Raw genomic sequence first — 26186 nt, 5'->3', positions numbered from 1 at the left:
GCTCGATAGGAGAGAGATTTGGTGATCTGGCAGGCCAAGGAAGAATTTGACAAGCTTGCAGACAGTTCATAGCAACACGTGCCGTATGTGGTCTGGCATTGTCCTGCTGAAAAACCAGTCCAGGGCGCTGCAAAAGGAACGGTAGCAAAACAGGTCTTAGGATGTCGTCGATGTACCGCTGTGCGGTAAGTGTACCTCTAATGACGACCAAAGGGGTCCGGTTGTCAAAGGAAATGGCACCCCAGACCATAATGCCTTGTTGAGAGCCGGTGTGGCGTGCAATAGTGAAGGCAGGATCCCCCCTCTGCCCTATGCGTCTCCAAACACGCTTTCGATGATCGTCAGGACACAGTGGGACGCGGGATTCGTCGCTAAAGACTATACGTCTCCAGTCGGCATCATTCCAGCCTGATCGAGCCATGCACCACTGTAATCTGGCACCAAGAAGCAATCGCATGATTGCTTCTTGGTTCGTCGATTTTTTTGTTATAGAGTGTATTTAAAAGAAAATGCAAAAAAATATAAGACTTTGGGTTACGTAATATTGGAATATTTATCTGGAAGAAATACTATACAATAATTTGATGCAAAAAAAAAACAATAACATCATTTTTGAAAGAACTTCGTCTTATGACTATACAACCCAAAACATTTAATATTTTTAATGTAAAGTTCCCTTCGTTACCTACTTGCTAAAGCTACTTGAAACCTATCTTTTATTGAATCCCACTGTATATTAAATTATAGTAAAAGAAAACAAGAATAAGCTATACTTGTTCTTGGATTTCTTTTACCATAATCCAACCTTTACCAATAAGATTATTTTAATTTGCTAAACGTTTTAAACTAATAATTTGAAGATTAAAAATCACAGGTAGAAACTAACCGAATAATAACATACTTTTATAGGATTAACCTTAAATGAAGCCTTAAGGAAATGAGTGACAAGTTCGTTCCCAAGTCTTCTCAGAAGATCAAACTTCAATCCATCAAAAGAAGGGGTGGACCTCCATGGAACACGTGATTTCCATTACACGTCGATAAGGAGGGAAAAAGGTCAAGACTCTGACAGCTGACTGGACTGACCGATCATTTATCCATCAGGGAAACTATAAAAAGTAGGTACGTAATAGATATCGAAGGAGCTAGTTATTGGAATATAGATTGAATGATAGTTGTTGTAGTTGTATTTAACATGCTCAGACCGTGAGATATTTCTTATGTAATATTTGCATTATAGTGTATCAGTGGCAATGAAATTGTGGCTGTTTTTGTTGTTTGCGCTCGTGGACACAGTTACGAAGCCTAAGGCAATATTTGTAGTACTCAATTATCGTTTTTTCCCTTTTTTTGCGATAAAAGTATTAAAGTTTCTTGAATCATAAAATCATGCAAATTTATCACTGCTTTTGTAAGATATCAATTTGAATTACATTACTAAGCGAATTACTTTTTCTTAAACTTGACTTTATGATGCAATGTTTACACTTGTACTGAAACATGGTTAAATTTAACACCTTATTAAGGTTTCAAACAGAACTTCACCTAGTTCAAAGTCCTATCGACGTTTTTGAGAGTGTTGAATAATTAAAAATAGTTAGTTTTCTCAGTTAGTTTTGAATCATAAAATTATGCAAATTTATCTCTGCTTTCGTAAGATATTAACTTGAATTACATTACTAAGCAAATTACTTCTTCGTAAACTTGACTTTGTGATGCAATGTTTACACTTGTACTGAAACATGGTTAAATTTAACTCCTTATTAAGGTTTCAAACAGTTCGGCACCTAGTTCAAAGTCCCATCGACGTTTTTGAGAGTGTAAAATAATTTTAAAAAAAGCTAATTAAAATAATAATGGAAAGGAAGGAAATAAAAATAAAAATATGACCACCGAAGCCGACGTCTTCAGGGCGTACCGGCCCCGGTAGCCAAAAAACAAAACCATTTCTAATTGAGGGAGAAGCAAATGCCTAAATTAACTCCCTCAGTACCCCGATGGTTTTCTATAGAAGTCCAGGAAAAAACATGAAATACAAATAACAAATTTAGAAAAGACTTGTTAGGGAAAAGATTTCCATTATTGCTATTTTTTTAAAAATTTCTGCTGCTTTTTAGCGCGTTTTTTTCAAAGAAGTTTTATCTATTTAGAATTAAAAATATTTGTGTTTTCTTTTAGTATACTAATTAAAAAAAGTTAGTTTTCTCATCTGCGGTAGTAATATAAATTAATCAAAAACGTAATTCCTGAAAAACTCAGGCATGCTCTCCTGTGATCTGGAGTGCAAGGCACACTTACTTTTTTAAGGTATTGAGAAGAGTTTTGAGATGCTACTGTAAAATTGCCCAGAGGAGCTATTGGTTGCTAGTTTCTTTTTAATCGATGATGACTCGAGTTCACACAGGGATGGATGTTCGAGGAATACTTTGAATCTAAAGAAATATAGGAGATGAAGGGGCTAGTCAGATGTCCTCACCCGAATCCCTCCTATCAGGTGTAGAAGTTTAGCATTGTTTTAGTAAATTCGCGTTGATCTAAGATCTATTGCTTAGGAGGAGGGAATGAAGATCATGTTTATCTGTTTACCTCTGATGCCAAACTTTTCTAGTTTTTTTTAACTCGATTTATGTTCATGAGGTAAAAAACTAAGTTAAAGCGTAAACTGGTATCTCAAGGAAAAAGTTTTAGTTACAGATTAAGTGGTGCAGCAGAAAAGAAGTGAACGCTACTTTATTAAACGAATCAGGTTCGAAATTTTTGAGTAGTTTTATTTAGACGCAGAAATATTCACTTAAAATATGATTTCGATGCAATCGTTTTCATATGTAATTATACACCGAATTTTTTCTTAGACCTACTGCAAGGAATACCTGCCCAACCGATAACCGTTGTTAGATTGTAACTTTTATCTTGACATCTGAGTGATTTCGTTACTTAGTTCTTTCATTGTGACACAAGAGAAAATAAATCTAGTCTGGAAACACGTAACGCATTGTATATGCCAGCAGAAAGCTCCATGCAATATTGCTCCAGATATTAGTCACGTCATGTGGACGCCGCTAAAGCTCAATACAGTTGTCAGTTTTAAATTTTTTTCCACGAGTAACAAATTACTAAATGAATTGGCAATTTAGACAACGTGTGCAACACACACGCATATGTTTACGACTGAATAGTAAGTAAATTTAAAAAAATTCTTCGAGCTACTGAAAGACAACTTATAAATGAATTCTGGATGTGTTGCTCCCAAGTTTTAACAAATTATCGCTTTATCTATAAATGTTTTTATGAATAAATTATTACAAACTACTTTTTGACTGATTTTTGCACATGAATTCAGTTACGCGAAGTTTTCTTCATTAGCACCTATTTAAAGAAATTGTTTGAAGCACATGGGATCTATAGAATCAACTAAAAATGATTGCAGATAAACTATTTTTCCTCAAAATTTAATAATATTTCCATTATAATATTTCTAGTATAGTATTATGATTTTTAGATCAGTCAAAACACAAATAAACATCAAGTAAAGAGAGAGATAGGAGTTTTTATTTTTGCATATGAAATAAATCAAAAATGATCAACCATTTTTTTCTCGGTGGGGAGAAAATTTCCTCAAAAAAGATTAATTTGCATGCTTAAAATAAGTAAAAAAAGTTATTTCATTATTTTTTAAATTATGAAAAATAAATCCCGTTGAATTCTGGGATTCTTATCACGTTCCTTTACGTTTTAAAACTCATGCGTGGAATTATAATGCTTACAAAAAACACGCGATGTAAACGCATTCAATATCAAATATCTATGATATAAAGATTAGACCAGTAAGAATTTTTTTTTTTTTTGAAAATCTATCTCATTTTTCTTCAAGACATTTAAATCTCCAAACAAAAGAATTATGCCTTATATAAGTTCTTTACAAACGCTAAGATACATTTGTGCAAACTTTAATTGAAATTTTGAATGGAATTAATTCAGCTACGACATTTTAGGGGGATTTTCGAACGAATCCTATCAGAATCTTCTAAACGAATCTCGCTGTATCACTCCTACTTTTCACCCACCCATCTTGCCCAAGTTTCTAATACTCATCTTCCCCATTTCATTTACTCTAAGTTCATAACCCGAGACAAAATCTAACCCATTATAAAACTCCATATTCATCATACGCTTCTTCTTCGCCATACCTCATTAAGAAAGGGGGGAAGAGCATATTTACGCTTGGCTGGGGGGCTTTTTCCACTTCGTTAACGGCCCGTGCTCGGCCCAGTTTTGGCAGAAGGGCACCATGGCTATATCTCCTCATTTTCTTGCCAAAATTGCCGATATGTTTTTGACACTGACAACGCCTTACGCGAGTGTTTCCCTTTTGCTATCTACTTTTCCCCATGTTTTTCCTTCTTAAACGTGCCGTAAAAGAGGTCTTTTGCACTTGATATTTACGATGTGTCAATGGCAATATTTTTCCATGACAGAAAATCCAGAGGCAGTTTTGTTAGGGAGCTGTTAGTTTCGGAAGACGGGCAAAATATTTGGGTCATAAATGGTGTGTAAATGACGGTGCGTTTATTGGTGGCTATGTTTCGGTTTAATTATTTGTTAGTAAATCAAACGGTGTTTTTTTCTTTTTTTGAAATGGAAAATGTAAGCTATGGCTATTTATTTACCAATTAAGTTAATTTCTCTTGCTGACTAGTTTTTGTTTATTTCCTTTTTTTTAGTTTAAACTTCTGTATCATACTCAGTTATTGCAAAAAAAAAAGAAAAGTAAGAGAAATATTATCAAAGGCTTTTTGGAAAATATGAGGCTAATTATCGTGAAATTAATGGTTTTTGTTGTCTGTTTTGTAGATCTGTCGCTTATTTGGTTTTTTCAAGGTTTTTTGGAAAATATGAGGCTAATTATCGTGAAATTAATGGTTTTTGTTGACTGTCTTGTAAATCTGTTACTTCCTTCTCATACACTCTCAGAAATAAAACTCTCACTTTTGACGATTTCGCAATCCTTCAGCTATATTTCGCTAAATTTAGAATAATTTCGTCACAAAATTAATTGATTTGTGACAAAACGCAAACTCTCAAATATATGACGAAAATATTTTCCTAACTCGGAAGCTCAGCGTGGTGCATTGTGGGAGATTGTTAACTGGAATGACGAAACTAGAATGAAGACTAAACGATCAAGAATGAAGTAACGAAACAAGCCGATCAGCTTGTATGGTGGTCAAGGAGGTGGTCTTGTACCAGGAAGATCTCGGGTTCCAATCCCACTTTGGGCATATGTGTGTAATTTAGTTCTCTGTTCTAATGGGTTTTTGGGGACATTGTTCCCCCTCTATAATGTCCACTTTAAATTGATTATTAGAGAAGTTAGAAACATTAGGCACTAAAAGTTTTTTTTTAAAAAAAATTGAAAGACTAATTAATATCTCTTTAATTTCGTCGAAATTTGTTTCCTTGAAGAAGTGACGATAGTTAATTCGTCACTTTGACGAAATTTTTTCTCGGAGCATATAACAGAAAACGGTTTCGTCAAAAACGTAGAAAGTTACGTGAAATTTCAGCATCCATTTTTTACAGTGTATAATTCTAAGAATTAAGAGTTCTCATACTTATTCAAAAAACGGGATAAAGTTCAAAACCAAAACATTTAGCATGACCCTAAATTTATTTTAAAACTTTATATATTATTAGAAATATTAATGCGAAGAATAAAACTCCAAGCGCATTTCCTTAACTCTCACCTACATTCAAGTGAGATTTAGATTCCTTAAACTCAAATTCAAATCATGATTTTCTAAATCGGGAGTGAGGTTTGATGATCAGCTGAAAGTTTATTTATAGAAGAAATATAAAGTTATTTGATGTAGAAAACACTTGCTCTCATGTTTAATATGGTTCAAACTCTTCCAGGGAGAGAAATATTAAATTTGAGAAACTTTCTTACGAAAACGATTTATAGAACTCAGCTTTTAGTAAAATGGCACACCAGAGTACATAAGTTGAAAACATTGTAAGGAAAATCATCCATGAGAAAATCCTCGAAGTTGAATAGCAATTACAAACCTTATGAATACAATCAGAACTGGTTTCATATTCGTTGCATATTTACTCAGTGCAACTTGATGTGTAACGCGATGTATAAAGCCAACATTGTTACAGGCATAGTTTTGATTAAGAAGGCCAAGAAATCCATATTTTCCCTGTGTTATTAAGTACTTCATCGGTTGCATTATTGCATGCGTTAGTTATAGGTACCTTCAAAGTTGAAACATTACCGTAATATGATTCATCATGAAACATATGGTTTTCTTTATTGGTTTGTATGCATGCCTGTTTAGCAGTCATTTTTATTAGTTTTATTTTATAACAGTCGTTGAATAGTCGATACAAATTTGGATTTATGACTAATAATATTCAACTCCTTAGCCTTGTAATTTTGAACTCAATTCAGAAGGATAGGAAAGTCCAGGAGCAAGTATTGGGAGAAATTTTGAATTCGTGGAATGCTTTTTGAGGGAACTAACACGCATTTGCGTTACGTGGAGAGAAAATCCACGAAAATCTCCCACGGTTAGTCTGATGGCAAGGGGACTCTAACCCATGATCCGTCAACCATTGAGGATACTTTACGTCAGCACCATGGTCGGTGTGAGCCTCGTTTGGAATTCGTATCGACAAGCCATAGCTAGGCTACGAACCCGGTCGGTTCACTTCATTTTCGCTTCATTTAAAAGTTTTTATATCTCTCATAAACTTGGTTAGTTGATTGTTAGCTAGCATTATCGTTACGATCTGTATTTTCATTCATATGGAGCAGATTGAAATGGATTTAGTCTTAATTTTAACTATGATTATTCGAGTCTATAACTATTTAAATACAATATATCATTTCAATTTGAGTGCGACAGCTCATATTTTGCCATCCCGGCATTTAACAATTATTTTTTTCTTTCCAACCATGACAATCTCCCAGACAGAATATATGAAGGTTTTGAAAAAAGACAAAACGTGTTTTAAAGAATTTTGTTTAAATTTAAATGAAATGAAAATTATTCATTTCCCTTACTCAAGAAATCTCTTTAGAAAGAAATACACTCAAAATAATGTGAAATTAATTTGCAGATTCACCCCTTTGTGTTTTCGTCTTAATGCAACTATAGGAAAAAATAGACAAGAAATGAAGAAGAATGGCATTAACCACTTCCCCGTGTATTAGAAACAGATCTGCCCTCACATTTTTCTCCGCACAAACCTTTCTGCCTTTTGGCAGTTTTACTTTTAGTGCTCCATTTCTCCTCTAGGACTCACGGTTTTGCGGTTCCCTATTGATTTGCTCTATTCCTTGATATTAATATTTAAATATGCACTTAATTGAAAGTGTCCAAAAAATCAAAATATTTATTTTATCAAAGATTTTAAACTTTCTGTATATTGGTTTCGGTGAAAACATGACATGCATGTGAAGTTTATAGACACAATAAGCCAAACGTAACCTAGTTTGAAGAGCCAAATATTTTAAATAAAGAGGATGAATAAGTATTTTGAAGAGGGATTTGAATGAAATGAAATATCAATATATTAATATTAAAATATATCTGTATATTAATACCTATATGTTAATATTAAAAGCAAAATTTTGAATTCTTCCACTAGAATCGAAGTTTGTTTTGAAGTGCATCCTACAATTTTAATGATGTTTTGCTAGAAACCGAAATTATTTATCGGTAATTAATTCTTTGATATTAAGTTTACTTAAGCTTATTAAATTGTATTCGTTATTGAAAGATTTTTAAAATAGATTTTTTATCTATATTAATAGATATTTTTATCTATATTGATAGATATTTTTTATCTGTATTATTAGATATTTTTATCTATATTAATAGATATTTTTTATCTGTATTAATAGGTATTTTTATCTTTATTAATAGATATTTCTTATCTATATTAATAGATATTTTTATCTATATTATCTATCTTAAACTGGTTTGAAGAGCCTAATGTTTGAAATAAAGAAGATAAATAACTCTTTTGAAGAGGGGAAGAGTGATTTGAATGAAATGAAAGGCTGTCCGTATAATGCAGGTTGTTTATAAAGTCCCTTACCCATTTTGATGTTTAATAACTCATAAAATAATAAAGACAGATTAAAATTAATATCATAAATGGTTAGATTAACTCAAAAAGTTTCATGACCCTTGTCAATGAACTTCCACGCGTGGCCCCTTCGTCACACGGAGAATATCAAGTCGATAGTCAATTTCACGCCAGGTAGCGGCAAGCATGTCGGCATCCACAGAGGCTATTGCGGTTGTAATTCTGGCTTTCAGGTCATCAATATTCGACACGATCTTCATGTAAACATTGTCCTTTATAAATCTCCAAAGAAAAAAGTCCAGCGGCGTTATATCAGGTGATCTGGGTGACCAAGGAATGGGACCTCCTCGCCCAATCCATCTTCCTGGAAAATGGTCATTCAAAGAACTACGAACGATGATACCCCAATGAGGTGGTGCACCATCTTGTGGCAAAAAGACATGTGGCTGAAGCTCTTCTAGTTGTGGAAATACGAAGTTTTCCAACATGTCTAAGTATACGACTGATAAGACCGTCTTTTCTGTAAAAAAGAAAGGCCCAATGACTCGGTCGTGCATTAGTCCACACCACACATTAACCTTTGGGAAATCCCTTTGTGTCTCACGGTATTCATGGGGGCTTTCAGATCCCCATATGCGCACATTATGGAGATTAACAATATATATCATATATAAACATGAAAGGATGGTTCGCTGGAGAGCATCATGTGCTTCAGAAAATCAGTATAATCTTCTATCCTTCCTACCATATCTGTTGCAAAGGCCATCCTCCTAGCCATCCCCTTGGCCACCCAGATCACCTGACATAATGCCGCTGGACTTTTGTCTTTGGGGATTTATAAAGGAAAATGTTTTCAGGAGGATCGCGTCGAACATTGATGACCTAAAAGCCAGAATTACAACCGCAATAGCCTCTGTGGATGCCGATATGCTTGCCGCTACCTGGCGTAAAATTGACTATCGACTTGATATTCTCCGTTCGACGAAGATGGCACTCGTGGAAGTTCATTGACGAGGGTCATGAAACTTTTTGAGTCTCTCTAACCATTTATGTTATTAATTTTAATCTATCTTTATTATTTTATGAGTTATTAAACATCAAAATGGGTCCGGGACTTTATAAACACCCTGTAATATCAAAAATAAAATTGCAAATTCTTCCACTAGAAGAGAGGTTTATTTTGAAGTGCATTTTACAATTTTAATGATGTTTTGCTAGAATCCGAAATTATTTATCAGTAATTAATTCTCTGATGTTAAGCTAATTTAAGCTTATTAAAGTGTAAATGTTATTCAAAGATTTTATGAAATAGATATTTTTATCTATACTAATAGATATTTTGTCTATATAAATCTATATTATCTATCCTGAACTAATTTGAAAATTAAAATGTTTGAAATAAAGATTACAATTCTGAAGAGAGATTTGAATGAAATGAAAGGCTGTCTGGATACAAAATTTCGAATTCTTCAACTAGACTCGTAAATGATGTTTTGCTAGAATCTGTAATTATTTATCAGTAATTAAATCTTTGATATTAAGTTTACTTAAGCTTATTAAAGTGTACTCGTTATTAAAGGATTGTATTAAGCAAATATTTTTATCACGATAAAATTTAAAGCATTTCATCACATGTTCCAGAGAACTTCTGTTGAATTCCAAGTAGTTTAAGCATAGTACAAAATTTACAGAACCTTATCTACTTGGAATGCTTTTCTGGACGGTTTTTAAATGATGTGTACAAAAAAGTTATGCAACTAATAGTAAGATCTATCTCAGATCAGTCCAAATCCTGATAACCTTCTTCTTATTGTTCTTGAACTTACTGCAATACTCGCTGCATTCATTTCACATCTAATGGCCTCTGATGAAATTTTTCTATCTTGAAGGCATAGCCGTTTAATTTTTCTATCAGCAGTAGCACTTGTGCATTTTTATCGGCCTGATTTGTCTTTATTTTCCACTGATTTCGTTTTTCATAACGTAAACAGAACTTTCGTACACCAGAACAAGTCACTGAACCACCATCTTGTCTTGCAATTTCAGCATAAGAGAGGACATTTTCTCTCAATATGACAATTCGGCTTCTTTTTGTATATGTTCAATTAGTTCTTCTTGTTGAAGACATTGTTTGAAATTAGTTTAATTAAAAAAAAAGGACTTTAAATATTAAAAAACTGCAATACTCTATTTAATTGTTCTAGTATGCATCATTCCGCAAAATATTTCCACAACAATAACTCTTTTACCATCCAAGTAACCTAAACTATAGTTGCAGACATTTGATTGGTCCTAAGAACAGTGTTTGTGATTGGCTAGTACGCTTTTATTACAAAACACGTCCTTATTCAAAACCATTTGTGTTTGTTTGTTCTACTAAAATGAGCATAACTTTTTTGTAATACAGATATTTTAATTCTGTTTTGTTATTAAATTCTACATTAAATTATCTTCATTTTGATATATAACGTTTGTATTTAAGTGAAAATTAATATATTTTACAAGCACATAAAGTTGAAAAACATGAAACTTTCAAAAAAGGTCCACACTTTTGGCCACCACTGTATATTTTGTGCTGCGAAGACTAAAGCAAAACACTCTATAAATAAAGTACAAATGAAAATAAATAAATGAACATGTATGTACGTTTATGTACTTTTCATGAGTTATTCTTTGTTTTAATTCTAATAAAATTGGTTTTTATAATATATGATAAAATTTGGTAATTTTAACATGATACCTTAGAGCATGGCAGAAAAACCGGTTATTAGGTTAAATTAATTTTTTAGTTTTATATTTTTTATTATATGTGTGGTAATAAGAACATAAATTTGGAAAACTGGAATTTCCAGGAAACCGTCACCATTTTAACTGAAAAAATATCAAATGAATGATTTAAATTATGTATATTTTGGTTTTTGCTACCAAAATTATGGTTTTATTATTTTTTTAAATCAGAAATGTCATTATCATGCCGTAAGATAATTTTATTGGATTTTTTTCTCGATGTATATTACAATGAGAATTCTTGTTCTTATGAGATTTAATTCTACAAAATAACATTAAGCTTAGTTTGTTTAATTACTTTTGGCTTGAATCAACTACAATAGATTTGAGTTTTTTTAATTCTTTTTATAAAAAAGTAGGTGTTAAAACGTGTAAAGTTCTTTTAGTTTAACAGATTTTATCTTTTCATAACTAAGAAAAGTTGTTGACTTGCGAGCTAGTTATTATTACATAAACTTTTTGGTTAAAAAATATTCTGAACGAACGATAATTTAAAAAAAGAGCAATTAATTATTAACATAAGAAAAATCTTCAACAACATGCTGACTCATTTAGAGCAACTTTGATCTCTAGTATTGGAAAAATGCAGCAGACGATGACGATGTTATCGTTTGGTACTTTTCTAAATGTTCGAACATCCCTTGAGGACGGCTTCGAAGTCTTGCACGCATGTATGAATTTTAAGGGAGGGGCGCGTATATTTAATGGTGGTTCATCTCGTTAGAGAAATTTTTTTTACCTCTATAATTTCTTAAGACTCTTATATGGAAGAGAATCTTTCAACCAAAGAACATATCGGAAAATTCGAAAGAAACGTTCTATTGGAGTTAAAAATTTGTTCCTGGCGGGGTTTGATATGTATTTTATTTCCTTGGTAAGTTCGTGGTTACGTTTTTATTTGTTGAATTTATGTTTTTTAAGTTTTCCTTCGTTGATTCTTATTTCAATGAGTGCAAGGGTTTAAAATTAATATTTAAAAAAAAGTGGCATTTTTAAAGGGTACTATATTTAGAAAAAAAAAATTTGCAATTTATTTTTTTATTCTTTTATAAAACTATTTTATTTTGAAGTAAGCTATAAAAAGTATATGCAACTACATATTTTTAAGAAAAGAGGCGTTTCATAAAGCAAGTATTTTTCATAAAGCAACACGTTATTTAACTGCTGAAGAGCTGCTCTAAAATTAAAATAATAATTAAATGATTCAATTAATAGAACGTTTTCGAAATAGTTTTAAAAATTTCAATTTTAAACTTTTTTAATTAAACTTTAACACTTTAAGACGCTATTATAGAACAAAATATTTAAACCAGTTTTGAAATACTTCTTATAGAAAATATAAATTGTGTGTTTTCTTAAGCTTTAACATTACAACGTGTCGGTCTAATGCAGGAGCTTCGATAATACTTAAAATTATCGTTTGTTTCTATTAAAAAAAATACATATTATTGGAGTGAGACAAAATAAGCCACACGTATCTACAAATTTTCATTAGAAAGAATCACCGTAATAAATCAAGCATTTTTCATAAAAAAGGGATTTAGTTTCAGTGGTTTAGAACTGCTTCAAAAGTCGAATAATAAGCAAATGATAATAGTAAGGCATTTCCGGAATCTTTTTCAAAACGTTTGTTTTGAACTTTTGAATTTGATTAAAATTTAGCATATTTAAAGTAGAATATTACTCTACATCAATGGTTTAACTGTTGAAAATCTGTAAGTAAGTCTTACAATATTTCTTTAGAAAAACATCAATCTGAGTATTTAACACAAAAAAAACACAGCCTTATGCTGATAATTGGAAAAGAATAGAAGCTTTTATTTAATTTTTACGCAAAAAATAAATACTCATTATTAAAGTGAGGTATAAAAAACGGCTGTAAGTACTTATATTTCAAAAATAAATTATTATAGTGAAGACGTAGTAGGCATTTTTCAAAACAAAAAAGCGACTTAGTTCCACTGCTAGTTCTGTTTCAGAATTAGAATCTTAGGTAAACGATTTTAGTTAAAATACATTTTTGGAATCGTGTTCAAAACTTTAATTCTCAACTTTTGGATTAATATTTAACACATCAAGACCCATTTAAGATATAATAGTATTCTATAACAATATTTTACCTGTTCAAAACATATAAGCTACTTTTACGATATTACCTTAAACATATAATTGAAGAAAAAAAAGATTCTTTATTAAAGCGTCACATAAAAAAAGCGCTTGTAAACATATATTTTTCTAAAAGGAATTGTTATAGTAGGGCATAGTAAGCACTTTTCATAGAGAGGGACTTAAGTTCATCGTGTTAGAACTGCTTCAGAATTAAAATCATAAGGATACGATTCTAGTTAAAATACATTTTCGGAATTGGGTTCGAAACTTTCATTATTAACTTTTGTTTCTGATTAAAATTTAGTACACCAAAACTTATTTAAGATGTAATAATATTCTACAACAATATTTTAACTGATTAGCTAGTTTTACCATATTTCGCATGGAAAGCATTAAATGTGCGTATTTTCATGTTTTCACAATACAAAAACTCGGCCTAAAAGAGAAAATTTTTAAAAAAAATTGAAGCTTTTATTTTTTTTAAAGAAAAAATGCTCATAATTAAAACGAGTTATAAAAATCCTATTTAACAACACGTTTTTCGTAATTTCAAATTATTATCGTTAATACAGATTAAGCATTTTTCATAAAAGAAAGATTTAGTTTCGCTGTCGTAGATCTACCTCTAGAACTGTAAAACTTAAAAATTCTAGCTATTATTCATTTTTGGATTAATTTTAATTTTTTCATTCATAACTTTTGTTGTCGTTTACAATTTAGCAAATCAGAACATATTTAAGATAGAATAATATTCCTAAACCATATTTTAACTGTTAAAAATAAAAAGTTGGCTTTACAATCTCGTATGCTCATACATTACAAGACAACAAATATTGCAGAAAAATCGAAGTATATTTTTATTTTTTTTATTCCGAAAAAATACTCATTATTGAAGAGATATATAAAAAAACGCAGGTAACTACACATTTTCACTGAAAAGAATCATTACCGTAAAGAAATATTAAGCATTTTTCACAAAAAGAGACATACTAAGAAGAGCAAAAATAATTGCTCCTAAAAAAGAACTGTTTCTTTAGCATAAAGTTCGGAGATAAACTTAAAGTACCCATAAAAATGCAGTAAAAGTCTTTCTTTACGCCTTCAAAATGTTGGATGGATATTTTAGATTCATGCTAATTGACTAGAGCCATCGGCGATCAAAATGCAGTTAAACAGTAGACCATAGCCGTGCCCAGCCTTTGACACGGATGAAAGCGCATTTATAGTTCATTTTGTAATGAAAATAAATATTTATTTTGGTGATAGAGAGATCAAAGTTATAGGTTCCTGAATTTTCGAGCACAAAAAATATAATCAGCGACTTAAAGCTCATTTCAATAACTGTTTTTTTTTTTGGCTTCATTTAGGGTTATTTTATGGAATGAAGTATCCAAAATAATGAAGAGAAATAGGAGTGCCTTCCCTAATGTTGTACAGAAAGTGTTATGTTTTAAAAGATAACATTCAATTCCGATATTGATTTCTTTGGGAAAGATCTTTGATGAAGTCCACTTTTTCTGTCTCAAAATTATGGTTTAATATGATTTTATCTGCTATCTGTAGACAATTGTCCTTAAAGAATGACGCAGTTAGATCCGAATTTCAGTTAAGTAATAGACGGCTTCTTTGCTTAAACTTTTATATGGATTAAGATGCATTTATTGTTTACTATGAAAAAAAATATTTGTTTTGGTGATAGAGAGATCAAAGTTTCAGGTTCTTGAAATTTTGTGCGCAAAAAACGTAATCAGCGACTTAAAGCTTATTTCAATAACTGCTTTTTTTCTTTACTTAGGGCTACTTCATGGAATGAAGTATCCAAAATTATGATGCGAAATAAGAGTGTTGTTATCTTTTCCTCCCTATTGTTGTTAAGATAATGTTATGTTTTGTAAGAAAACATTTAATTCCGATATTGATTTCTACGAGAAAGGTCTTTGATGAAGTCCACTTTCTCCGTCACAAAATTTATGGATTAATTATAATTATTTAATAATGATTTTATCTGATGTCTGAAGACAATTACCCTTTAAGAATGACTCAGTTAGAATGACTCAGTTATAAAAGAGAAGTTTAGCATGGATTAAATTGCATTTATGCGTAGTTCATAGTGCAATCAATATTCACTTTCATGATGAGTTCAAAATTAGGGTTTCTTGCAATTAAGTAAGCAAAAGGATGAAATTTAGAGACTTGAAGTTTATTTCATCAACTGTTTTAATTTGGTTTTATTTAGGATTGCTTTATGAAATGAAGTATTCAGAGATAAAGTATGAAGAGCAATATTAGTGTTGATCTCTTTCCTCCCCTAATATTGTACAGAAAGTGCTATGTTTAGACATATATCGATCATTCCGATAACGATATCCATGTGAAATATTTTTAATAAACATACCTTCTCTGACTCTTCAAAATGGTTTGATACGCTTTTATCTGTTATTCTATGAAAATTGTCTAATAAGAATTACGTAGTTAGATCCAAGATTCTGTTAAAGATTTCAACCTTTTTGGTTCTGCGGTCTCCAAATGGGTAAGAAATAAAAAGAAATAAATACAAAACCTCAGTGACCGATACTGTTTATAAAAAGAAAATGGAAAGAATTTTTTTTTAATATTTTTTTTTCTAACATGGATCTACTTATGGGGAAACTTTTAATGAAAACTCTAGTGCAAATTGTAGCCAATGCTCCTTCTTTAACGGATGAAGGTGCATTTTATAATAAAACTAAATATTCACTTTGGTGATAGAGATATGAAATTATTGATTTTTGCAATTTAATACGCAAACGAAATCAAAACCTTGAATCTCATTTCAATAACTGCTTTTGTTTGGGTTTATTTACGGATATTTCATGGGATAAACTATTCCGAGTAAAATTAAAGTTAAAATTAAAGTTTATGTTAAAATTAAAGTTAAAATTAAAGTTAAAGTTAAAGTTAAAATTAAAGTTTAAAGTTAAAGTTAAAGTTAAAATTAAAGTATAAAGAGAGATACATTATGCAGAAAGTATTATATTTTACAAGGCAGAACCTAATTTTGAAAGCGATTTCAGTTTGTATGGTGTTTTAGTAAATAGAGTCGATTTGACCGAAAATAATTGTCTCTTTTCGCTTTATACTTTATTTTATTTTATACCGTTGGTGAACAGCCGATTTTTATGTTTACGACTACTAATGTTCAACTCCGTAGCCTTGTAATTTTGAACCCTATCCAGAAGAAAAGCGAACTCGATAAGTTTTGGGAGAAATTCGCCTTTGTGGAGGACTTCTTGATGGAGCTAATCCGCATTGGGATTACATGGATAGGAAAAGCACAAAAACCTTCCACGCTTAGTCAAACTGAGGAGGTTCTCTAACCCATGATGGGCCAACCACTGAGGATATTTATAGGTCAGTATTGTGGTCGGTGCGAGCCGGGTGCGGAATTCGTATAGACTAGCCATCACTGGGATTCGAACCCGGTTCACCTCATTGGAAGGCGAACGCTCTATCTCCGCCACTCCACTTTAAAAATATCGTTAAAATTAAAATTTTGTATGTGTGTTTATGAAGTATAAAATTAATAACGAACTAGCAAAACAGACGCAATTTAAAAATGTTAGTTTAAAACCAAACAAAATTACACGCTAAGCTTTTCCTTTTTTAAATTTAAGCTTTCAAACTTATCCGCATTTTGAAATTCTACGTAAGCTATTTATTGAATTTAAATAACTGATCCTATCAGGTATTTTTCCTCCTTTTGCCTCGTGATGCAACCTTAGACTCGATTCGTTAAATTTTCAGTAAAATTTGCTCTTCAAGATCGGTGGAAGGAGTCTAAAGGTATGGGAAAGTACACGAGGAGTCACGTGATAAGATAAAGTCGTTTCGGAATTTCTTTTTTATCTTGATTTAAGTTTCCAAAAAGTATTTTTGTAATAGTATTGAAGAGCATTTTAGGTTATGTTCAGAAATGGTACAAACTGGCTCTGATTATGTTGAAAGTCATTTGTGAAAAGGAATAAACAGAATTCCTAACCTAAATTAAAAATAATTCATAGTTTGGTTGTGAATAAGATCAAAATTTTTATCTGAATTTTTTTAGCAAAATTTTCAAATGTAGTTTTTAACAAAAGTTTCGTATATTAGAGATAAATTAACAGTTTTATTAAAATGCTACGATGGAAAACAACAAGCATGCATCGGTGTATAATTAACACGTTGAAAAAAGTATTCCTTTACTATAAACTAATTTTCCTCTGAACTCAAGTGATTTTTAACCCAAATTTTGTAAAATTCAAAGACAGCAATCAAAACTGAAAAGTTTTAAGTACTTCAAAAATACTGGTTTAAAATCTCATCATAGAAGCTAAGAATTTCCTTTCGTTTTACAAGTTACGGTTTTTAAATTTCTCCACATTTTGATTTTCTAGGTAAGTTTTATAGTTATTTATAGATCCTAAATAACTGACCCTATCAAAAATTTCTTCTTTTTTTCTCTCCGAATGCTACCTTAACTTCTATTCGCTAAATTTTCAGTAAATTCTTTTTTCGTAGAACGGTGGTTAAAGGTATGGGCTGGAATAACTGGTAAGAATCACGTTATAGAATAAGGTTTAATCTGAATCTGTTCTATTTTACTTTTTTTTTCTTTTCTTCCAGACGTGGACACGTACCTAGGTTTGCAAAACCCTTAACCGTATAGTCCACGTCTGGCCGACAGTCTAGCTCGCACAATACACAGCACATAAGCATATTGTTCTATTTTACTACAATTTGAATCCTCAGCATCTCATAAAGTATTAAAGGAAGCTATTTTTTATGCATTTATTTACTTAGTTGGATGATTAAGTACGGCCATTAAAAATGACGATATTTTTAGGGGATGAAATAACTAGCAATGGTTTATTGTAGTATAGTTGAAGGATTTGGAAAGAAATGGCCTGAAATTATCGTAAAGATTGCGATTGAAACGGTAAAAAAATACATATCCATACTGGTGTACCTACTACTTTAAAAATAGCCTTCCTATACAGTAAATATTCTATAATTATTTTCCAAAACTTAAGCGATTTTTAAATCATGCTCTGCATGATTTATAAATAAATTATTATTATCAACAGAAACGCATTATTTTTATTCATAATTTTTAAAATAATTTGCAAAACAAATATTAACATGATTAAAGCAACTTAGCAAGTAAACTCTGGTTTAAAAACTTACTTTATTACACGTTTTAGTAAGCTAAGATTTTTTCTTTTTCTAAATTTCATCTTTTAAACATTTCCGAGTTCAGAATTTATGCGTAAGCTATTTATATAAAATTTAAATAACCGATCGCATCAGATATTTTTTTCCTACGATGCCACCTTAACCCCGATTCGTTAAATTTTCAGTAAAATACGTTCTTCGAGAATGGCGGAAGGAGTCTAAAGGTTTGGGGTGGAACGTGAGGAATCACGTGATAGAATAAAGTCATTTTTGCATCTCTTTTTTACCTCGATTTAAATTCCAAACGTCTCGCAAAGTATTAAAGGAAGCTGCCGTTTTGTATATTTTTATTTATTTAGTGGGATAACTAAATAAGGCCATTAAAAAAAAGAAGATATTTAAAGAGATCGCTTCAGGGGATGAAATAACAAACAATGGTATTTCGTCACGTAGCTGAAAGACTTGAAAAGGGAATGGTCTGGGCCTGAAATTATTTTTGGAAATGGAATTTTATTGTGTTGAAATGTATATATTAAAGTCGAGGTTTTATTATTGTGTGTTTTTAAGAATTGTTTTATTACCTCATGTTTCTTTTACGGCTCCAAAAGAAAGCTGATTTCAGTAAAAATCTGTTACGCTGATATCAAAAGAAGCATTGTCTTACAGGAAATTATATTTTCGGAATAATTTTGTCTCAAAGTATGAAACTCAAGTAGAAATATTGGGTAACTGACATTTTCATTTGTATAAGATATTCTGAATATTTATCTGTTACTGAAATTTAATGAATTTTTTTTTCTTTCAAAACAAATAAATATGTTAAATTTTTTTTTAAGTGTCAAGAGTAATAATGCATGTATTAAATTGTCTAAAGTAAGAACTCCCTTAGCTATTTGTCTAGATCCGTAGCAGAGACTATGCTAGCGAAGTATAAGAATTTCAAGAAGGTGTGTGAGATCACGGTTTAGGACAGGTTTTGCTCGGGCAGACGAGAGAAAGGGAATTTTTTTCTTCGGTTTACTGTGTTAGCCCTAGAGTGAAGAGAAGCTACCCTTTTTGAAATGAACTATTCTTGTTTCCATTGCAGATTTGCGGCGGGGGGAGTTCTTACAGTAGACAAACTATATATTCCTCACAGGATCAGCTATTAGCGAAGTGTAAGCACTTAGTTCTATTTTTCAAAATAAAATAGTTACTAAAATTAAATAATTTCTTAAAAAAAGAAACAACTCGAAAATACGAGTATATATTTATTATAAAGTGGGACGAAAAAATGCTGCTCGCCGAAAGGTTTCTCTCCCTTTTATTTCAAGGTTTAAAAAATTATAATTGTCTATGTTTTCTTTTCTTTTTTGTACGTCTAAGGAGGATATTAATTAGAAATTTCAAGTGAATTAATAATTTTTTATTCATGAAAAAAAATTGTTTTTTGTTAAATATTTCTTGATATAGCGAGTAAGTTAAAAAAAGTAGCAAATTAACTAATCGCTAAATAAGTGAAACCATGAATTAGATAATAGTCCCACTAGTTAACCAGTTCAGCAAAAAAACTGGATGCTTAAAGAGGAGGTTAATTAATCAATCAGCGAATGAGCAAACCAGTATACGGGTTAATAAGTAATAAGTAAATTGTTAAATAGGCGAATCAGTTAAGTACGTATGATGTAGCATTTAAAACCACATATTAGTCTAAACACGTGGTTTTAAATTTTTTGCCTAAACTGTAAAGATCTTTGCAGATCTAATTCGTTGCAGATTTTTGAAATAGATTTAAAACAATCTTTATTCTTATCTAGTATTTTATTTTAATATAGTTCTTAAGCAGACGATATAAATTAACCATTTCGTAGTCTCGTAACCGTAAGCTCAATCCAAAAAACAGGAGAACTTCTAGACTAAACATTTTACTTTTAATTTTTTAACAGTCGTTGAACTGCTGACCCAATTCTGAATTTTTGTTACTATCACTGTTCAACTCCGTAATCTTGTAATTTTGAACTTAATCTAGAAGACAAGGGAACTCCTTGATCAAGTGCTGGGTGTTGGGAGAAACATGCCTTCGTAGAGGACTTCAGGATGCAGCTAAACCACGTTTGCGTTTCATGGAGAGGAAAATCACGAAAACTTCCCATGGTTAGATTGAGACAAGGAGACTCTAAACCCTGATCCATCTACCACTGAGGATATTTCACGTCAGCACTGTAGTCAGTGCGAGCCGGGTGCGAAATTCGTATCGGCTAGCCATTGCTGGGATTTGGTTTCGGTTCACCTTATTGGAAGGCGAACGCTCTATCCCCTGAGTCACTAAGGCTCTCAGACTAAGCCTTGGAGTAGACTCGCCATCATGACGACATTTTATGTGAAAGTAATTTACTTTTTCTCTAAAAAAGTTACCACAGCTACCCAAACGACAAAGATATTCAATTATTTTTTCCAAATTATTTTGCCTGTTTACCAATGGGAATGTTATATTGTTAACATTGTGGTCAAAGTGTACCGGCGGCTGAATTAACCAGGCATCACTGTGATTCGAACATGGGTCCCCTAACTGAGAGGCAAACACTGAATAAGTTAGAATAATAGAATAGCCAAAATTAAGAATTGTCAATAATGAATATATTTTCAATTTTTTGCCAAATAAATAATTTTTATGTAGGGTAGAGTGGGGTCAATTGTAACATTTTTTATTTAACTATTTTTAACTGACAAAAAATCCAATATATAATTAGTATTAATTGACAGACGAGTAAAGTAGACTATCTTCTACTAGAAAAAAAATAAATAACTTATTTTAAATGTTATTATATTAGTTATTAAAAATTTTTGACAGTCGCGCACTTGTTACAATTGTCCCCACTTGCGGGGTCAATTGTAACAGTTCATAAATTCAACTAAAACATAGTTAATTATATGCAACATAATATGCAACATGCAACATAATATAAATGATATAGGAAACTATTGGTGGTTCTCAAAGAGTTAAGTAATGGTTTGTAAACATAAGATTATTTATTTTTAGCTGTTACAATCGTCCCTTTACTTATTGTTCAAATCGTCCCCAAGACGCCATTTCTGCTTCATTTGTTAAATAATGCTAGTTAATTAACAAAACTAATTTTTTTTTTGAAATGTCAATTAAGGTGTCCACTTACATATTCGGTTAATAATTTTTATTTGATTAAGCAAAATTACTTTGTTACAATATAATATTCTAATTCCAAAAAAATTACTGACGTAGCTTGAAAATATCCCTTGTGATGTAACTCTTTCAAATGTACATAAAAATGACTGCCAGCAGGGGTATACATGTAGATTTATTAAATACACCTTGTGCGCCACCTTGGAACCAAATCTAGAACCCTACACTCGAAATTTTTGATCTGTTACAATCGTACCCTGTTACAATTGACCCCACTCTCCCCTACACATCATTTCGAATTTTTAAAGTTTACTTAATTTCTTGAGTGTGCTTATATTTCGTGTTTCTAACGTAAAATAATATGTACTTTGCTCCCAAAACAAACCAATACTTCTGGGGGAATTGGAAATTGATCGTTTCTGATTTAGGTCAAAATTATGATCTGTGGATGAATAAACGGGCTGTGACGTGCGTGTGGCAGAAGTCGTATTCTTGGCTACAAACAGCGCCACTGAAAAACGGGAAATGCACCCTTTGCCTTCAATTCGCTTAGTTTCCCCAAACAGGCTTGGTGGTAATTGGCAAGTGGCATTGGAAACAACAACGACAAAATAATAATAACATCATCTGTAATAACATCTTTTTTTTGAACAAATTCCCTTTATCATGTAAAAGAATGTATTATTTTAGGGGTGACTGTTTATTTCATTGTTTTTGTATTTAAGTTAGTTTATTGTTAGAAAAATAAAGAAAAAGGTTATTAAATTTAAAAAAATTGTTTTTCTATTTTGATTAACTATCATACAAAATATTGTTGCAGAATGTATTAAAGTAATAGTGTCTTAATGCAACCAGTTTTGCAATAAAATAAAAGAATAATATTTCATTCGAAGATGATTAAAAAATTTTACATAGTTTACCTCATTTTAAAAATGTTTTTTGCAATAAAATAAAACATATGAACTTACTATTTAGAAAAAAAATTATTAAAATTACTTTATACTTTTTACTGATTTTATCGTATTTTACCAGAAAATACTATACTTTAATATTGGGAAAAAATATCTTCGTCTAACTTAAGTATGATTTCAATAAAATGTATTTAAATTTTCTGTTATGAATTTCTTGTAAATCAAGTTACTGATGAAAAAATGGATTTTTTCCAGATTTCAATTATAAATCAAACTCTTTTCATTTTTCTTTCCCTTTCAATAATATTTCAACTTGATAGTAATGTTTACACTTTTCCAGGCTCTACTTTTGCATCTAAATTTCGATACTATTACATCTTCCTTGCAAAGCTCCATTATTGCACCAGGAACCAGTTGCAATTCTCTGTCTGGATGTTTGCGGATATCATCATACAGACCAAAATCACAACAACCGATAGAAAAAGATGGAAGGTTGTCTACATCAAACACCTGGTCTCCAGTTGAAAATCTGAAGGTTACATTAAATGATCAAAGAAATAAAAGCAAAAAACAGTTTGCAGACAAATTTAATAAGCCCGATACAGGAAACGCAGGTGTTTCAGTTTATGCTAACGACCACCTTTTTGATTCAAGCACTGTGGTTGGACAAGATACAGTTGCGAATCCATGGATTAGATATTGGTCTTACCAACCAACAACTGCGGCAACACTTACTCACTCAAGCATCAAGCGATTGACACTTTCTGAGAATAAGAACTTAGGCTATAGAACCATAAACTCTGAAGACGAAAGAAATGGCACAGTTTCTTTTGGTAAACAGAATATAGATTCGAATTTGAAAGGAAAATCATTTGAAGCATTCAATACAAGGAAAAAAAATAAGGGTTATGTAAATGCGAACAGAAATGGAGTAAACAAGGAATTTTTAAACGCGCAGCTTCAAAGCAATAGTTTTCCATATGTTGATACCAAATACAATCGCAAACAAACTTTTGGTACTGAATCAATAATAAATATATCAAATGGATATCCAGATAGGAAAAGTTTTGGAAATATTTTAGGGAACTACAACAGAAAAAATATCGACAATTTTAACAACGAAACAGATAAAATTCGCGATGATGACAGGCATACCAATGATAAGAATATAGGAAAACAGTTTGATCAATACAATAAATTTAACAAATTTGGATTCCAAAAGCATAATATGCAGCAAACAGTTCTCAATAAAGAAAAGAAAAACACTGATCAAAAAGAAAAGAATAATTTTTATAATATAAACCTACTCGCCAATTATATAAACAGAAGAAATACATCTGATCTACGCAATAATGATAACAAATTCCGAAACCAAAACAATCTACAGAACACCACCACAAGCAATGAAAGGAGAAATAATAGTAGAGTTTTAAATAAAACAAGCATCTTTGATTACTTAAGAAAACTATTCAATGATGCAGAGATATTGTTTCGAATTCCTCAAATCGAATCGCGAGAATCAGACCACAAAAATTTAAATGTTTTATCTGAGAATCACTCAAACGATTTAAATTCTAAGTTTCGTGACTTAGTATGTAAAATAATGCATTGTCAAAGATCAAATGAATATAATATAAATAGATATAAAGAAGTTAGAACAGACCAACAAGCTAATCAACTTGACTTACAGGTTTTGAGAAGTTTAGATGGCGGTAAATCAGGGGACTATTCGGAAAATAATTCGAATTCTCTCCCGATTATATCATCGACATCTTTTAAAGAAAGAAAAAGAAATGAATCGAGTGGTGTATCCATTCCCCTAGATTCATCAGATAAAATCTCTGCCATCAATGGGTCTTCGAAATCGAATCAAACTGCTTTAAAAGAGAGCGACGAATTCACTCCTGCAGGTTCATTAAAGTCGAGAACGAAATCTCGAGAAAATGATTTGATTCCTGGGGACCTTGCCAAGAAACGTAAAAAATCTGCATTGCAAATTTACAGCCAAGATTCGCATGATAAGAGACCGGGAATTCTAAAAAGGAAAAACGCAGCCATTTTGCAGTTAAACTTCGACATTAAGGTACCAAAAGAGAGAGAGGAGAACGTTTATTTCAGATTAAAATTCCCAGAGGAGAGTTTAAGGAAATCGCAAGATCAATCTGAAAGGAACGCTGGCGATGTAAATTATAAAAAAGCTGCAGAGCCCTTACAAAATAAGATTACTCTAACGTTCTTAAAAGAAAAGTCTAATGATACTAGTGCTACTACTAAAATCAACAGATGGCTTGAAATAAACACATTAACCAACGAGAAGGTTAATTCAATAGAAAACAAAACAAATAGTGTTTTTAAAATAAATGGAGTTACTAAATTGCTACAAAATATATCTTTGTTTTTTATACCTTCATTGCGAACTTCTTTTTCTGGTATTTTTAAGCTTCCTGTTGCAGATCGTCCAATTCCAGAATCAAAAAATAAATCAGGAATTTTAAATGTAAACAGGATAACAGGGAATGGTCAAAATATTGAACATTTATTAAACAGAAGAAGAAGACACTACAACTCTTACTCACAGGACAAGAATTTTAGACCCATCAACAGGCCTAATATTTATCAGGGTTTCAAACAAAAGCATGAAAGTCATTATAATAATGAACGATATGGAAGACATGGGCCCTTTACTCAGTTTACTAAAAGTTCAGATACGAATTATGTTAAACATTACTCTCCCGGGATTGGTAACAATCCTCCAAAGTATAACCAAAATATACCACCTAGTTACGCTCGCCAAGAGGCTTATACCCCTCGCATACAGAGCAACACCCAAAGCTATTCTCCAAGAGAGTCGAGAACTTTTCGTGGATATATGAATGACTTTAACAGCTATGACGTCGAAGCATCTGAACCACAATCACAAGCAAGTCGTAGAGGTTCTCTAAAATCTATCATAGATAAAGATATTACACCATTGATCAACAGCATAAACAACAATGTATCAAATCATACCAGTAATGCCCAGCACATTATTCACTGGTATTTCATTATTCCCAATCAAGCAAATGGCGATCCATTTTTTGTGTGGAAAAACACGTCCGTTCCAGCAGCGAATGGGGAAGCCGAGGATAGCCCAGTATCTGATTTGAAGTCTCCCATCTTGACCGCGCCTGCCCAACTATCTGAAAACGAAACTTCAGCAGAAAATATAACCATGGACAACTCAACAACTACCACAAATACATCAATAGAAAATGATAAACTCATATGGAATTCCACTGAGTATGAGTATGATGATGAAATTTGGCATAAAAATCAATGGGCTTACATTTCACCACCAACAATACCCAACGGGACTGTGACAACCAAGAGGCCAAAAGTTCCATCGAAGTGGCCGTGGAATATTGTTCACCATCATCAGCACCATAAACCTAATAAATATCCAAGGAAAACTTGGCCCTGGCCAGAAACTGTATCTTGTTCTTGCAACAAATGGTACGTACCTAGTCGTGGATGGTGGCCCAGCCGAACCACTCCTATGATGCCAGGAATGAGTGGATGGGACAAAAAATAATATTTGTTGAGCACATTTTTTTAAAAAAATAATTGAAGAGAGTGTACCGATATATTGATAAGCACAAATTTCAAACTTTTTATAAGTGCGTTGCTCGTGAAAAAGCAGCCTTATTATCATATGGGCAATAAGATGCATTGTGCTGCTATCTATTGTGAGTTTAAAAAACTTATGAACAGTTGGATGTAAATATGTTACATTAAGAAAAATGTGGTTTATGAATATATTGCCCAGAGCCCTTCAATGTTTTGTTTTTCATCTCCTTCCATAATGCCGAAATAAAAAATAAATAAATAAATAAAAAAAAATAAAACTTGTTTCATAATTTTTTCTTTCATCGAAAATTAAAACATTTCTGCAATATCCTTACAATTTTATA

The 26186-nt window shown here is 31.6% G+C and overlaps 1 protein-coding gene across 3 annotated transcripts in view; it reads left to right on the top strand.

Moving 5' to 3' along the window:
* LOC107453740 (uncharacterized) overlaps positions 1 to 26120 on the top strand; it is a 63975-nt gene extending 37855 nt beyond the window's left edge. The window contains exons 2-3 of one of the 3 annotated variants that reach the window (XR_015434557.1): positions 910 to 1122; positions 22577 to 22708. Coding sequence is in view for 1 of the 3 variants with exons in the window: in XM_087165575.1 (XP_087021701.1) it covers positions 11744 to 11761; positions 22577 to 25807 (3249 nt within the window). In the remaining 2 variants the exon portion in view is untranslated. Of the gene's footprint in view, positions 1 to 909; positions 1123 to 11586; positions 11762 to 22576 lie in introns of those variants that run through there. The other 2 variants (XR_015434558.1, XM_087165575.1) reach the window with 2 other exon arrangements.
* The last annotated feature ends 66 nt before the right edge of the window (positions 26121 to 26186 follow it).

This window comes from Parasteatoda tepidariorum, chromosome 6, assembly GCF_982258835.1.
Source record: "Parasteatoda tepidariorum strain Cologne lab strain chromosome 6, Ptep-v5.0, whole genome shotgun sequence".
Classification (NCBI taxonomy): Eukaryota; Metazoa; Arthropoda; class Arachnida; order Araneae; family Theridiidae; genus Parasteatoda; species Parasteatoda tepidariorum.
Note: the sequence above shows the minus strand (reverse complement) of the source record. Positions and strands in the feature narration are given on the sequence as shown.